At 35.9% G+C, this 15,269-nt stretch overlaps 1 protein-coding gene across 5 annotated transcripts in view; it reads left to right on the forward strand.

Moving 5' to 3' along the window:
• QKI (QKI, KH domain containing RNA binding) overlaps positions 1–15,269 on the forward strand; it is a 135,591-nt gene that overhangs the window by 27,162 nt on the left and 93,160 nt on the right. For all 5 annotated transcript variants that reach the window (XM_007454746.1, XM_007454748.1, XM_007454749.1 and 2 more), the window contains exon 2: positions 8,966–9,108. In XM_007454746.1, the coding sequence (XP_007454808.1) occupies positions 8,966–9,108 (143 nt within the window). The remainder of the gene's footprint in view (positions 1–8,965; positions 9,109–15,269) is intronic.

The following is a 15,269-nucleotide window of genomic DNA, read 5'->3' on the forward strand; positions in this document are numbered from 1 at the left end:
TTCTATATTTATTGGAATTCTACAAGGAAATCTGTCTTTTCTCTCATGTATTCATTCAATTATATCATTATAGTCTCATGGATTTTAATCCATTACTATCATCGTATTGTAAGTAAAAGCTTCTTAAAAATGTATTTTTGAAAAGTTAATGCATTGAGATGATTAAAAATTCAAAGGCCTGTTAGGAGCCTATATGGTGAAAAATCTCTCTTCCACTCCTATAACCTGGCTACCCATTTCCATTGCTATGAGTTTATTTTTATTCTTCCAGAGATTAAAAGGGTTGGGAAAAGAGTTGTTAGTAAAAATTGCTAGATTCTCAAGTATTCCTTTTTAGCTGGATTCTGGTGATATCTACCATTTTACCATTACATATTCTTCACATATACATTGACAGATATGTCTTAACCAGATTTCTTAACCTTCAGATTTAAATTTTAATACAGCAGGTATTATATAGAGATAAGGACTGGTTTCCCCTGAGTATTCTAAAAAATTAAATGACCAGAAGGCAACATTTTATTAAATAATACTTGATACATAATATGTAAAGCTAACCAGGTTTAAAAGTAACCTCCAAACAAAATCCAATTTAAATGAGAAAGGATGCCTATTTCAATTAAATAATTTTCATTCACCTAAAAAAATGCTTTCCTCCACTCTGTTCTGTTTTTTCTAATAGCCTATTTTGCCAAGGCCTAGATTTCTTCCCCAAAAGTGCTTTCTGTTAGCATGGAGTGAATGAGGAGGGCTGCAAAGACTTTTTTGGTAGTCACTAGTAAAACACTGAACATACTGGACTGTACTTGTTACAGCATGGCTAGCAATAAACCAAAAGTTGGATTGTTCCACTTTTTTTTAAAATTAATTTTTATTGGAGTATAGTTGCTTTACAATGTTGTGTTAGTTTCTGCTGTACAGCAAAATGAGTCAGTTACATATATACATTTATCCCCACTTTTTTTGATTTCCTTCCCATTTAGGTCACCACAGTGTGTTAAGTAGAGTTCTCTGTGCTATACAGCATGTTCTCATTAGTTATCTATTTTATACATAGTATCAATAGTGTATATGTGTCAATCCTAATCCCCAATCCGCCCCCCCCACTCGCTGTTGGTATCCGAACATTTGTTCTCTGCCTCTGTGTCTCTGTTTCTGCTTTGCAAATAAGATCATCTATACCATTTTTCTGGATTCCACGTGTATGTGTTAACATATGATACTCGTTTTTATCTTTCTGACTCTTTACTCTGTATGACACTCTCTAGGTCCATCCACATATCTACAAATGACCCAGTTTCGTTCCTCTCTATGGCTGAGTAATATTCCATTGTATATATGTACCACATCTTCTTTATCCATTCCTCTGTTGATGGACATTTAGGTTGCTTCCATGTCCTGGCTATTGTAAATAGTGCTGCGATGAACATTGGGGTGCATGTGTCTTTTGAATTATGGGTTTCTCTGGGTATATGCCCAGTAGTGGGGTTGCTGGGTCATACTGTTCCACTTTCTTATTTTCCATCTCTAATTACCATCTCTTAAAGTGAGTTTCAAGGACTTCTTATTCCAGAATTCCTTTATGAAACCCTAAATGAAAGCTGGTAGCACTAGCTATGACCTTGGACAAATTCTTTACTCTCTGAACATTTTCTTCCTTCCTGCCTTTTTTTGTAAAATGGGTATTATATACTACCTCAGATTCTGTGACGATCACATGAAAATTCATATACAGTATTTTTAGCATGGTGGAGGTCCTCATTTAAAAAAATAATTAGATAGGTCTTTGTAGTTTGTTTTTAGACCTGAGAGTGAGTGATTTAGCCTTTATTATAATTTTATATGGGGAATCCAATATTATATTCTGCATTTTGACTTAGAATCCTTTCTACCATCCTAATGAGGATAACTTAATTAATTTCCTAAGTGTTATTATTGTAAAAAAAAATTTATTTAGTAATGTGAAAGCTAAACTGTCCTTGTAAATCCATCTCCCAGAGATGATTACTCTTAATAGTTGTTACATCCTTTTTTTTTTTTTGACTTCTCTGTGTCTATCTAAAAATTCACATAGTATTAAGTTGGATAACATAATAGACATTCTTTTCTGTAACCTTTGAAAGAGCCTTTCCAGGGAAGTGCAGCTACTATTAAATACCTTTCATGTTACAAAACTGCTGCTGAGAACAATCTTGGAACTAGGATGGACTATATCATATTTTTTATGTGAAATTTACCAACAACTTTGAACAACAGTTAATTTTGGCAGTTTAAAGGAGGGCTCTTGAATTTAATTTTGTAGTTTTTCTTTTTGTGCTTATAGTCCTGAAATACAAAACGCAGTTTAACTGGGAAAAAAAAAAAAAAAAGATCCCGTGTGGAGAATTGGCAGTAGCTTGATTTTTTTTTTTTTTTTTTCTTGCCAGTTTCAGTGTAGTTGCCTCAAAATTAAATCAGATTTATTTGGTCAAGTAAGCAAAATATATTCCATTAAATAGTGCATATTCTCTAGTAACCTGCTTTTTAATTCATTGTTTGTTTTCTGTACCTTGTGGATGTGGCTTTTAAAAATGAGTACAATGAAGTTATATTATTCTGTGGGTTTTGCTCAGCTCAAAATATCTTTAAAACTTGCCCTGTATTTAGTAAACCCTGAGTTAGAGGTTCTTTTTTCAGAAGAGATCTTTGTTGCCCCTAAGTACATAAGGGCACATAACAGCCACCTCTTTCTATAGTAGCAGTTGTCCTTCGGTTATAAGTAGATTTAATATTATTGCTATAAGATGTAATGAATTTCATGTAGATAGAGACTGGTGATTTGTTAATTAAGACCTAAAACAACTAAAATCTTACTTTGCTTTTTGTGTTAGTATAACAGGTTAGCGTTCAGTAAGAGATGGATTGCAGATAGTGAGGAAATAATAGATCCCATTGAAATTCATTTAGAAGGATGAAAGCTGTCATTTTAACTTTGTTTATAAAATGTATACTGTGTACATCAAAGCGTATATACGTATTTATAAAGAGTTGGCTCTTTACTGAACAAATTAATGGAAAATGTTAAATTAAAAAAATGAGGCCTTTATGGTCAAATGACACTGTAACCTTTTCATACTGTATTTTAGCTCCAGCTGTATTACAATGATAAGGTAATTTTTTTGATGAATTTAAATGTAAGGCTCGAAGAAAAGCCAGATAGATGCCCAAATAAAATGTATATGTCTATCATATCCGCATAGCTGGTTGAACAGTTGGAATTAGCTACCACAACACTGAGTGTAAGGTGTGGTTTGCATGAAACTTTCTTCAGTGTTTTGAAAAGCCGTCTTTTAATTTGCATTGTTACAAATTCTGAAAATAATTCTTTCATGCATTTTTTAAATATTACTTGTGTATCATTAGTTTTTTTTTGTTTACTACTGAGCTGGTAAATAGTTTTTATATTTTATTTCCTAATTTTTATTTTCTTGGTTTTAATTTGTTGAAAAATTCTAAACCAGAAAGTAAAATAGGGCTATATTTTATTCTTTATCTAGTCTTCCAACTTTGCAGCATTAAATTTATACACAGCCATTTATCTATCTTCTGAAATGACTACTTAATTTTGTAAGTTAGATTTCTCAGCCTGTATTTTTCTGTTCTCCAGTATTTCCTCATGTTGTCCTAATTCTGACATTGTACTCTTCCATAGAGTGGTTGGTCTATTAGTTGAACTAATAGTTCAGATTTTAAAAGAATGTGCAAAATTTTAAGATGGCAGAGGATGGGATGCACATACAATATAGTTCAGATATAGTAAAAGCTAAAAACCAAAGTGAGTTAAAACTTATGAAACATAAGAATTAATTTAAAACAAACTTTTAGTTACATCCATAGTTAGGTGAATTAAGGGAAAGGGAGACTTAAGGCTGATGATGTAATAGTAATAGGTTACGTAAAACAGAACTGTGCAATGATTGTTTTCCCTCTTAGGAGCAGAATTCACTGACTGATAATTGAGCTTTAGTTTGGAAAAGGGAAAAATATCAAGATAATTAAAGCAGAGAAGTGTGAGGAGACAAAGTAGTATAACCAAAGCAAATTTTCAGGCCTAGACAAAAATGGTTTTCAGGGTATTGAAATTTGAAAAAAATGTGATCACTGAATATCAATTCAAGAAAACGTGGAAAATGAGAGGAGCCTGAATGCTGGAAAGGTTAATACTCCCAGAAGCTGAAAAGCTTACATTCTCAACTTGATGGCACAACTTGTAGATTCCAGAAGTGATTATTTCCTGTTTAACTCTGGTGGATCCAGAGGAAGGTTCCAGTTCTAGTGTAGCTTGAGATGTCATCAAACAGTTGATACGGTATGCCTGAATTTTAATATCCAGGTTAGAGAAATGTGTGTGCTATGAAATTGCAGTTAGTTGGATCCTTGACTCACAGAATAGTCATCCCTAAAGAATGTCAACTGATAGATTCACATCAGTCTGAAGGTATTAGTCTAGTAGAAAACAACCATGAAAAGAATTTTAATTTTCCACTGGAAGTATGGAATGGTGGAAGGTTGGCCTACTACCTCTACCATGTCAGCAGTGCACTGTGCTCATCAGAGAAGTAAGGGGATATTCTTAAACGTGCAGTGGAAGTGGAGTGTTTGGGACCGGAGGTAGGCAGCCTCAGTTTGCATACTCATAGGTGGTCAGGGAAGGATGTGTGTGCTACAGGGTTTTCCATTTTAAGAGAGACATAAGACAAATGGATTATGTCTAAGTGAGTGGGAGGGTATAAAACTATGTCATATAGTTTAGAGAAGAGGACGCTTAGATTACAGAACTTTTCAAGTATTTGTAGGACTGTCATATGAAAGAGGCATTTAACGAGCTTTGCAGTGTTGAGAGGGGGTGAGTGGGAGAACTTTCAGGGAAGGTAAAATTCAGTAAAATTTGTAACGTTTGAGAACAGTTCAGAGCTGTCTAAAACAAATTGTGTTGATATTGGGGATATTTTGGGGTTATTGTAATAGGAATTTGTACACTGTGTGATTAAACAAATGGTTCTGAACTTGTAGTTCTATGAACCACTGCTGTAGTTTGATGAAGGTAGTGTGGAGATGGGGACGTTAGAGCATTATCATGTAATGTTTGATGCAACAAAAGAATATGTAAAACATACTAGTTTTGAAGCGCTCCTATGTTTCATAAACACACACCTGTGAGCCCCCACTCATGAAGGAATTGAGAGCATTGTGCGTGCCCATGCCTGTGACAGGTTTCTGTAATATTTTGGCTAGGATAACGTTAACAAAAGCTGTGATTGCTAGGCCTTAAAGAATAAAAAGCTTTGGAGACAAAACTTTTAAAAATCATTGGAGTTATGGGGGAAACAATAAATGAGTCTTTGCCTCCTAAGGTTGGAAACCAGTGGATTCAGTGAAGTCCTTCAGTAAGCAACCTTCAATCATATGAGGTTCAGGCACAGGGAGGGTAAATAGGAGACTTGTCCGAAATCACACAGTTACTGTTAGAACTGTAATCAGAACTTGTGCTGACTTCAGTGTCCTAAGTAACGTGCCAGGAAGTGCTAACGATTTGTTGGCTAGAAAGATGCTGTTGATAAAGGTAGTACTCAGCTGGTTAGAGTTTACAATGAAAATTGTAAATTCCTTGAGAACTCAAACTGTGTTAGTCACCTTTTCATTCCCATCAGTACTGTCTTGTATGTAATTTGTTTTCTATTATTAAATTGAGTGATACCTTAGAGACTGAAAGAAACACAGTAGAAGGATTTTTAAATTTTAAGTAGAATATATAATTACATTGTAACTTTACTTCACATACTCCTGTCATTAGAAAACAGGTCAGAGTTCCTGTCCTCTTGAGTTTAATACCCTATCTGTGGCAGAGTTGATTATGCCTGCTTTCACATCTCTAATCCATACCTGTTACTATTCTTCTACCTTAGAGTAGCTAAGCTCATTCCTCTCTTCATTCACCCATCCATCTGTCCAATTTACTGAGTATTAGTTGAGGACCCACTGTATTCCAGACACTATTGTAAGAGCTGGGGATACAGCAGGTAACAGAATTTCATGGAACTCTAAGCTATTAAATAATCACAAAAATGTTTAGAGAAATACAACTTAAGTGGTAAATGTATCTTTTCTTCCATTATATCATCTAATTGGTTATATGAAGTTGTTGGGTTTTGTATATTATTTTTAAATCTAGTCATCTTACCTGAATTTTCTTATTTATAATGGATTTTCTTGGTTTTTCTAAGTTTGTTATATTTGTTTACCTGAAAATCATTTTTTCCTCTTCAACCTACTGTATTACTATGTTTAAATAAAGATTTTTTTAAAATGTTGAATTATTCTTGCATTCATGCTGTAAATTCCACTTTGTCTTGGTGCATTATTCTTTTAATGTGCTGATGGTGGAGCTTGTTCACTTAGGATATTTGCATCTCTGTCTACAAGCAAATTTTATCTGTGGTTTTCTTTTATGCTATTGTCAGGTTTTTATATGAGTATTATTAACTTCATAATAAGAATTGGGCAGTTTTTGAGGAGGAAATTTTAATGTAATAAACTAATGTTGAAAGTGCCTTTACACAGAGACCTTGACTAAAGGATATATGTGCAATTTTAATTAGATTAAATTTTTCTAATGCCCTCTGGTTAACTGCTTGCTGTAATTACATAATTATGTAAACAACCATTTATATTTAAATTGTAGGTCATTGGAAATTTGATTTGAGAATTGCTGTCATATGCTAATTTAAGATAAACACTAATTTGATACTGGACGTCTTTGAGAAAGATTTCATTATGAGAGTAGAAGTATAAAAAAGAACTTAAAGAATCAACTCTTGTCCTTATAATGTAGTTAAACACAAGGTACCTTCTGATTTTTTTAAAAAAAGAGTTCACTTGCTATACAGAGATAAACATTTGGTAAACTTTGACAAGCAAATTGTTAGTTAGGAGATAAGTTTCGTTATAATATGAGTATTGCCATCACTGAAGCAGAAAATGTATTGCAGTGCAGTATTTTCATTGACAGTGTTTATAACTGGGTGAGAACGCCTTTGATCATGCCTTTTTACTGCAGTGGATTTTATTTAACTGAAAGTGATTTAGATAACTAGTTAAGAAAATTAAAGTGTGAAATTTGATAGTTCCTTAACAGCGATAAATTGAAATTCTGCGTTTGGAAGGCATACAAATACAACTTAAGTGGTAAATGTATCTTTTCTTCCATATGAAATTTCTGTTTTTTGTATATTTATATATTCTTTAACCTGAATTTTCTTATTTATAATTAAATCTTTTGGAATTTTATTATTTGTTTATTTTTAAAATTAATTCATTCATTCATTTTTGGGCTGCAGTGGGTCTTCGTTGCTGCACGCAGGCTTTTCTGTAGTTGCGGCCAGCGAGGACTACTCTTCGTTGTGGTTCACAGACTTCTTATTGCGGTGGCTTCTCTGGTTGTGGACCACGGGCTCTAGGTGCACGGGCTTTAGTAGTTCTGGCACGTGGGCTCAGTACTTGTGGCTCATGGGCTCTAGAGTGCAGGCTCAGTAGTTGTGGCACACGGGCTTAGTTGCTCCACGGCATGTGGGATCTTCCAGGACCAGGGATCGAATCCGTGTCTCCTGCATTGGCAGGCGGATTCTTAGCCACTCCGCCACCATGGAAACCCGGAATTTTGTTTTTAAATACTAATGGACACAAGCTTTTTCCCCAAGGAGGACGTAATCCATAACATGGAGAGACGGTTACAGATGCATTCAGCTAAATTAATAATGACAACCCTTATTAGACAGTGTATTCCTTTGGGCAAGGGCCTATCCTCTAGCACATTGTGGAAGCTTAATAAAGAACTCTTGAAGAATTAATTGATATCTTTGTATATAGGACTTGATCCATTAAGATAGATTTCTCATATTGTTTTTAGAAGTGATATTCATACCTGGGAACTGTCATAATAATTGTTTTAAAAGGTCATTGACTTTAGGTATCTCTGCTTTCTTTCTTTTATCTCATTCATTAACTCATAGTTTGATCTCCATGCCATCTTTTCCTCAAAACTTCTGGATCACCAATGGCTTAGTGGTCACATCCTAGGTACCCTCTTTTGCTCTTTACCTTACAGTACTTTTGTGGTATTTGACACTGTTGATCACCCTGTCCTTGAATCTGTCGTTTTTAGCTTCTTTGATGCTTCTCTTCCCTGGTTCTCCTGTCTACCTCCATTTCTTCTTGGTTTGGATCTTCTTTTCCTCATCCCTTTAAATGGTGCTTTTCCTATAGGGTCATTCAGTTCTTCCTTCTCCCTATACCCCCTCTAAGACATCTCTTCTGTTTCTATAGCTTTAACCTATACATTTGGGTATCAGACTCAGACTTCTGCTGAACTTAAATTTTGTGTATCTATTGGACATCTCTGGATATTCCAAAGATACCTAAAATATCTAAGGAAGTGGTCTGGTTTAAATCTCATTCAGATAGGTTAGTTCTGAAGAATAAAGGAAACCTTGGTATTAGTTTTGTCTCATAGGCATTCTTAGGATAGTTATTTGGCTGAAGCTATCATTTGGAATGACTGGGTTTTTTTAGGTATGGAGAAATTAGGTAAAATAACTGGTCTGTAACATAGTGAATAAAAGCTTGGGCTCTGAAGTTATTTTGGGGACTTCCCTGGCAGTCTAGTGGTTAAGACTCCGTGCTTCCAATGAAGTTATTTTTAATAAAATATATTATTTGGTATAAATTTGATTTCTGGTAGAAATTAATTAAGACTGTAGTTCTGTTAAATGTAGGCTTAATCCAGAGAATGACAGACTAGGTCAACAGCTCTTCTTTGAGTTTTAACACTTTATCAATGAAATCCTCCCCTACCCTCTTTTTTTTTTTTTTCCTGGGCTAGTAAGAATATTTTTTTGTCTAACACATTTAAAATTTTTACTTTTAACAGAAATTAGCAGAGTACGGAAAGACATGTACAATGACACATTAAATGGCAGTACAGAGAAAAGGAGTGCAGAATTGCCTGATGCTGTGGGACCTATTGTTCAGTTACAAGAGAAACTTTATGTGCCTGTAAAAGAATACCCAGATGTAAGTATATTTTGTTTATATTCAATATTTTTTTCCTGCTTCACATACTTTGGGAAGAGATATATCTGATGGTAAATACTTAAGCATTGTCAGCTGCTTTTCAAAAAAATTTCGTGTGAGGGACTAGAGGCATGAATACTTGGTGTGGATAATTTAATAAAAAATTTTTTTTAAAAATATGTTTTTATTTGAATGCTGCTGTGTCACTTTGGAAGTCTAGAACCAAGTAAAGACTTGGTTCTGGATTTCAAATTGAGGCAGGAATTATGGAAAGAGCTTTGGCCTGAATGTCAGAGAGCACCAAGTACTACTTTGTGCTTGTCTTTGATCTGACCTCAGCGAAGCTGTGTCATCCTTTCAGTAAAATGAGAGGCTAGACTTTATGACAGCTAAGGTTCCTTGCAGTGCTAAAATTTTTATCATAACCACTATTTATAATATTTTTTTCATCTTAGTTCCCTGTTCAGCTATTCTCCGCGTATCTTTTTGCAGATAGCCTCCTTATACTATACAGTTAATTTATAAAAGGCTCCAACTCTTTGCCTTTTGTTACAAAGCCCTACATGATATGGTCCTTTTTATTTCTGACCTCATCTTAAATGATTTTCCCTCTTCCTCAACATATTGCAGTTAAATTGGCTGTTAAGAATAAGTTAAGTCTGTTCCCAGCCCAGGTACCTTTATGTTTGCTGTGCATTGATCTTAACCGGCTGGCTTCTTCTTGTCATTAAGTTTTTAGCTTAAGTGTCACTTCAGAGAGGACTCCTGACCATTTTATCTAAAAGCAATCTGGTTACTCATTATTTCACTTAAGTCTCTTTATTTCTCTGCAACAGCACTTATTATTTGGTATTTTTCTTTTTTATTTGTTTATTTTCTTATCTCTCCGCAGCACAATATAAGGTACTTAAAACAAGAACCTGTTTTTGTTATTTACTGCTATATTCCCAGTGCACATAATATTGGCACATAATAGGTATCCAGTACCTACTGAATGTATAAAGGCAAATTGATGGCTTTTTGCTGTGTTTCAGAGGACTTTTCTGAAAGGAAATACAAGAAGGGGTTGGTATTGTAAGGTCAAAAATGTGATGTGTACTCTAAGTTGCATTGATTGTATGGATAGTATTATAGTTTGGAGACGGGAAGTAAATGTCATAAGTTGAGTTAATGGGGAAAAAGTGTTGCTATATCATAAGATGCGTTTCTGATATAGTTTTCTTACAAGCTAATACATTTACTCTTTTTTTTAGTAAGTATTTTTGGTTGCAAATATGTAAACAGTTCTGGATAACATAGGCAAAGAAAGAGTTTGTTGGAAGATAATTGGGTGTGGTACAGAGGGTTAAAGGAATAGCTGGAGAACAAAGCTTTCATGTAAGACAGGAACCAGGGCAGTTCTGAGAATCTCAGCAGTGGGAGTTTAGACCTTCCCTGTTGAGAGCCTTGCTCTTAACATAATTTGGCATCAGTGCCTCTCAGATTTTATCTTCAAACTTCAGATTCTTCGGAGAGAGAATGCATTTTGGACCAGTCTGCCACGAGTAAGGCCTGGGGTTAACTGACATAACCTAGACGTGACCACCCTGGACCTATTCTGGGTATTGGATGATTCCTTGGTGTGGTAAATTGTGATTTGGGCAGCTGTCCCAATTGGAGTCTACTACTTTTTGGTGTTTCATATCTCCTAAAAGATATGAGCCTTCTCATCTGCTTGTTTGAACTCTAAAGGATAAGGATTCAGCACAAGCCATTAACATAGAATAGGTAAGAGCATGAGATTGTGTTAGAGAATATAACCTTAATCTGCCTGGTCCCCGTTCTTTAAAAAAAATGCTATTCAGGGAATGATGTTTATATTGCATTACTTAAAAGACACATGTTCTGTATAATCCTCTAAGTCAGAAGAGATGTATTTTATATTGTGGGTCCAGGGGGAGGCACCTTTTTACTCTATTCTTGTCCTTTTCCCACCAGTTGAGATTCACTGTCATGGTCAACTACAGTTGTTGACACGTGTGTTGGAGCGAAACAGTGTCTAGTTCAGTGGTTGTCAAAATGTGGTCCCAGGACTACAGTATCCACACCTCCTAGGAACTTGTAAATGTTCAAGCCCCACCTCAGACTAGATGAGTCAGCAGCTTTGGGGCTAAAGCCCAGCAGTCTGCCTTCCAAGCCCTGTAGATGATATTGATGCATGCTAAAGTTTGAGAAGGACTGCTCTCGTTTGTTTACGTTGTCATCATAAGCTGGGCTAACAGGTAATCACGTAGGGTCCTTTTACCAGGCATTGTTTCAGAAGGCAGGTGGGGGTGGTGAACTGAATGTCTATGCTCTTATGGAGCAGGCATTGCAGTAGCAGAGACAGACAATAAACAAATGAATATTTTCTTTAGGTTCAGTCAGTGCTGTGGAAAAAAAAGTGGAGTAAGCAAATAAACAGTAGCTATGTGTTTATAGTCAAGGAATCTCTTATAAGATGAAGGGAATGCCAGAGACATGAATGGAGTGATGGGGAGGAAGGCATGAAATCGTCGGGGGGAGGAACATTCCAGGCAGAGTGGTCAGCAGTGCAGTGATTCTGAGGCATGAGCATGCTTGGGAAGTGTAGTAAGATGCGAGGTTAGAAAGTTAGCAGAGGGGCCCTATCCTCAAGGGACTGTGGGTCCCGGTAGGGATTTCCGATACTACTGAGTGAAATGGAAAGCCAGGGAGTGCTTTGGCTCAGTTGGGTTTTAATAGATTCATTCTGGCTTCTGTGTGGAGAAAGGCTGTGGGTGATGGTGACAACAGGGAGACCAGCTAGGGGGCAGAGGAGGAACTTGAACAAGCGGACTTAGAAATGCTTGGATCCTTCCTAATTGATGACTTGGAGCCAACAGAATTTGCTGGTAGATTGGATAATGGGGTGTGAGGGAAAATTAGGAATAGCTTAGAGGTTTCTATTGATTGGAGTAACAGAATCACCAGTTCTTGAGCTATGAAAGACTGAGGGAAGAGCAGGTTTGGGGGTGGGGCTTAGGTTCTGATTTAGAGGTGTTGAGTTTGAAGTCAGACATCCAGATGTGGGCATGTCAAATAGGCAGGTGGGTATATGAGTTGTGGATGATTCTTGGCACCCAAAAGTGTCTATTTTATCAAAGCTTTTAAATGAGAAATTTAGTTATTCATAGGAGAGAAACAGGTATAAAGCCATAATACCTTGGTTTTAAATTTCTGTTAAAAGAATTTGGCAAAATTGGGATCTGCATATAGTTTTTCTTTGAGGTTATCAGTACATACCAAATGAGTAGTAACTGTTTTGTAGTCTGTACTAGGAACTGTATCTCATCTTTAAAAAAAAATTAAATAATGTTGAACAAAATAAAACAAGGGCATGTGTTGTGTGTCTGATTTTGGCAGTATGGAAAATATTTTATTTCAGAATTATGAGTTAGATATTGGCCACGATGAAACAAATATGCATTTTTATTACTCCTGTTTTTCTTAATACGTCTTAGAGATCATTACGCATGCTTCTCTCTCACCTCCCCCTTTTGTATGTAGGCTCGATTTTGTGAGTGAATTCATCCTATTTGACTCAAAAATGCTTTACTAAAGCTTCAAAGGGGCAGTGTAGCACAGTGGTCAAAAGTAGGGACTCAGACTCCTGGCTGGCTCTGCTGCTTGTATTGTGACTTTGGGCAAGTCCGGTCCTTAGTTTCCTCATCTCTGTAATGGAGATAGTCTCTCACAGGCTTATGAGGGGTTATAAGTGAGTTAATACATGTAAAGCACTTGGAAAATGCCATTATGCTGTGTAACTATTACCAGAATGTAAGCCCCATGACAGTGGGGATTTTTCCCTTTTTTGTATTCTCACTGCCTAGGATAACATCTAGTAAACAGTAGATGTATAATAAATATTTGTTGTGTATATCTGTATGAAAGCCTCACTCTTTCAAATATTGCTGAAATTTAAAAAAAATATGTTGCCTTTTGAGTTTGCACGTAGCAACTTATTTATAAAAGTAAGTGTTAATTTGGAAGTATTGTTTTGGAGTTGGCTATGTATAGCTCTGGGACTGATTAGAAAAGAAAGTCTTAGATCACGTGTTTGAGAAATTAGATAGTGCCGTATAGTGTCCTTCGCAATGTTTTTGAATCAGTGGCTTAATGGTATGGGATTGAGAAGGTAATATGAGTAGCTTGTTGAAGATGTATTAAAAATTTTACACATTTATTAATATTTATACTTATTAATAAAGCAGACTTTTATTGCATCTCTACTGTGTACTAAGCACGTCCTGGAGGTGGGGATATTAATTTAGTAGAGAAAACTCTTTGACATAGTTGAGGTAATAGTGGGTTTTTGAGCCATTCAGGCCTAGGTTTTGAATCCTGGCTTAGTGCCTTCCTGGCTGTATTTTGTCAACAGTCGCCACAGCAGTGCTCCATGTAAGCTGTCCTAAAACTCAGTGGCATAAAATAACAAGCATTGATTTCTGTGCTCTTTATTTAGTCTACACTGTATGTTGGCTGCAGTTCTGCTGATTGGGCTTAGCTGAGGTTGGTCTAGGCCGGCTCTGGGTGGGTTTAGATTACCTTTATGTTTCTGCTGGGCTCAGCCCAAAGGGGCAGCAGCTACTTGGAGCAAGCTCTTTTCATGGCGGGTCACTGGAGTGTCAGAGCCAAGCCAAGCCAAATTGCTTAAACACATGTAAGACCTCTACCCTTCTTCCATCAGCTAACATTCCATTAGCTCAGTGATTGTCAACTGGATGATTTTGCCCATCTGGGGCATTTGGCAATTTCTAGAGCTATTTTTGGTTGTCAAAACTTGGCGGGAGTACTAGTGGCCTCTAGTGGGTAGATGCCAGGGCTGCTTCTAACCATCCTACAGTGTATAGGACAGCAACCAGGAATTATCCTGCTCCAGATGTCAGTAGTGCTGAGGTTGATAAACTGTATTATCAAGTCACTCCGTCCACATGAGAAGGGAACTAGAATAAATGCTAGCAAAAAATAATTGAGACTATCACATTGGCTTTGAGCACATGTAAACTTTAGAATCTGTTTCCTTGCCTATAAGATCATAAGGTCTACGTCATAGAATTATTTAGAGGAATGAAGATAACAAATATATGGTATCTGGATAGAGCACTCAGTACGGTTCTTATGATCATGACTAAGGAAAAATTCCTATCCTTGAAGGAGCCCACAGTGTTATACAAAAGAGAAAAGCTATTGCATTATCATATAAGACTATTTAAGTTTATCATACATTCATAAAATGACTGACATAGATGAAGACTAAAGTTAATGCATAGGCCATCGAAGTGTTGATTTGGCCAGTTATTAAGGGCTTGTTTGAATCCATGAAGATCTTATAAACAGTATATGAATGGAGTTAACTCTGATTGGTATAAGTAAAAGATGTTATATTTTAATGAGTCAATAATAATTCTGTCATTAAATTTGCCTGGTTATTGTTTTATAGGATCTGCCAGAGTGATAGAATAAGTTTCAAATATTGGCAGGGTCTAGCTGTCAGGGGTATTAGTTAGCCCATATGTACATGAACAGATTAGACTGCGAAGCTGTTAGCTTGAGATGTGTTATGACTAAACTGTAGTGAGACTTTACCCAGAAATGTTATATGAAGATAACTTTGATTTTCGGATGTTTTTAAAATGGGTTTTAATTTTCAATGATTGTAGCGTTAAAAGGTTTGTCTTGGGTCTAGGCTATTCGTGGTGACACATATTGTCAAAGGGTTGTACGATGGGTAAATGCCCTTTCAAATAGTTTTTCCAGCTTGTAGGATTTCAGCACGGCAACTATAAATAATAATGTAGATTTATAATGTTTTTCACAGTACACACTATAGCTCATAATAATAGTCTATGTCAGTGGTGGAGCATGAGTTTTAAGTCACCTTTCAATTTATTTCTCTTGGGTGTGCAGATAAAATTTGGCTAGTCATAGCTTCAGAGTTAGTATGTAGTTATTTGTAAGTTTCACTTTCTCAAGATTGTCGTCTGCAAATTGCCTGTTGAACTGGCATTTGTTTTGGAGTAGTTATGAAAAGAGAAGAGGGGCCAATGCAGTTGGTTATCTTTACTTAAGCCTTTGTTCCTTTGACTCTTGTGGCTTTCTTTTTTTTTTTTTTTTTTTTTTGC

The sequence above is a fragment of the Lipotes vexillifer genome, unplaced genomic scaffold (assembly GCF_000442215.2).
Source record: "Lipotes vexillifer unplaced genomic scaffold, Lipotes_vexillifer_v1.1 scaffold1230, whole genome shotgun sequence".
NCBI classification, from domain to species: Eukaryota; Metazoa; Chordata; class Mammalia; order Artiodactyla; family Lipotidae; genus Lipotes; species Lipotes vexillifer.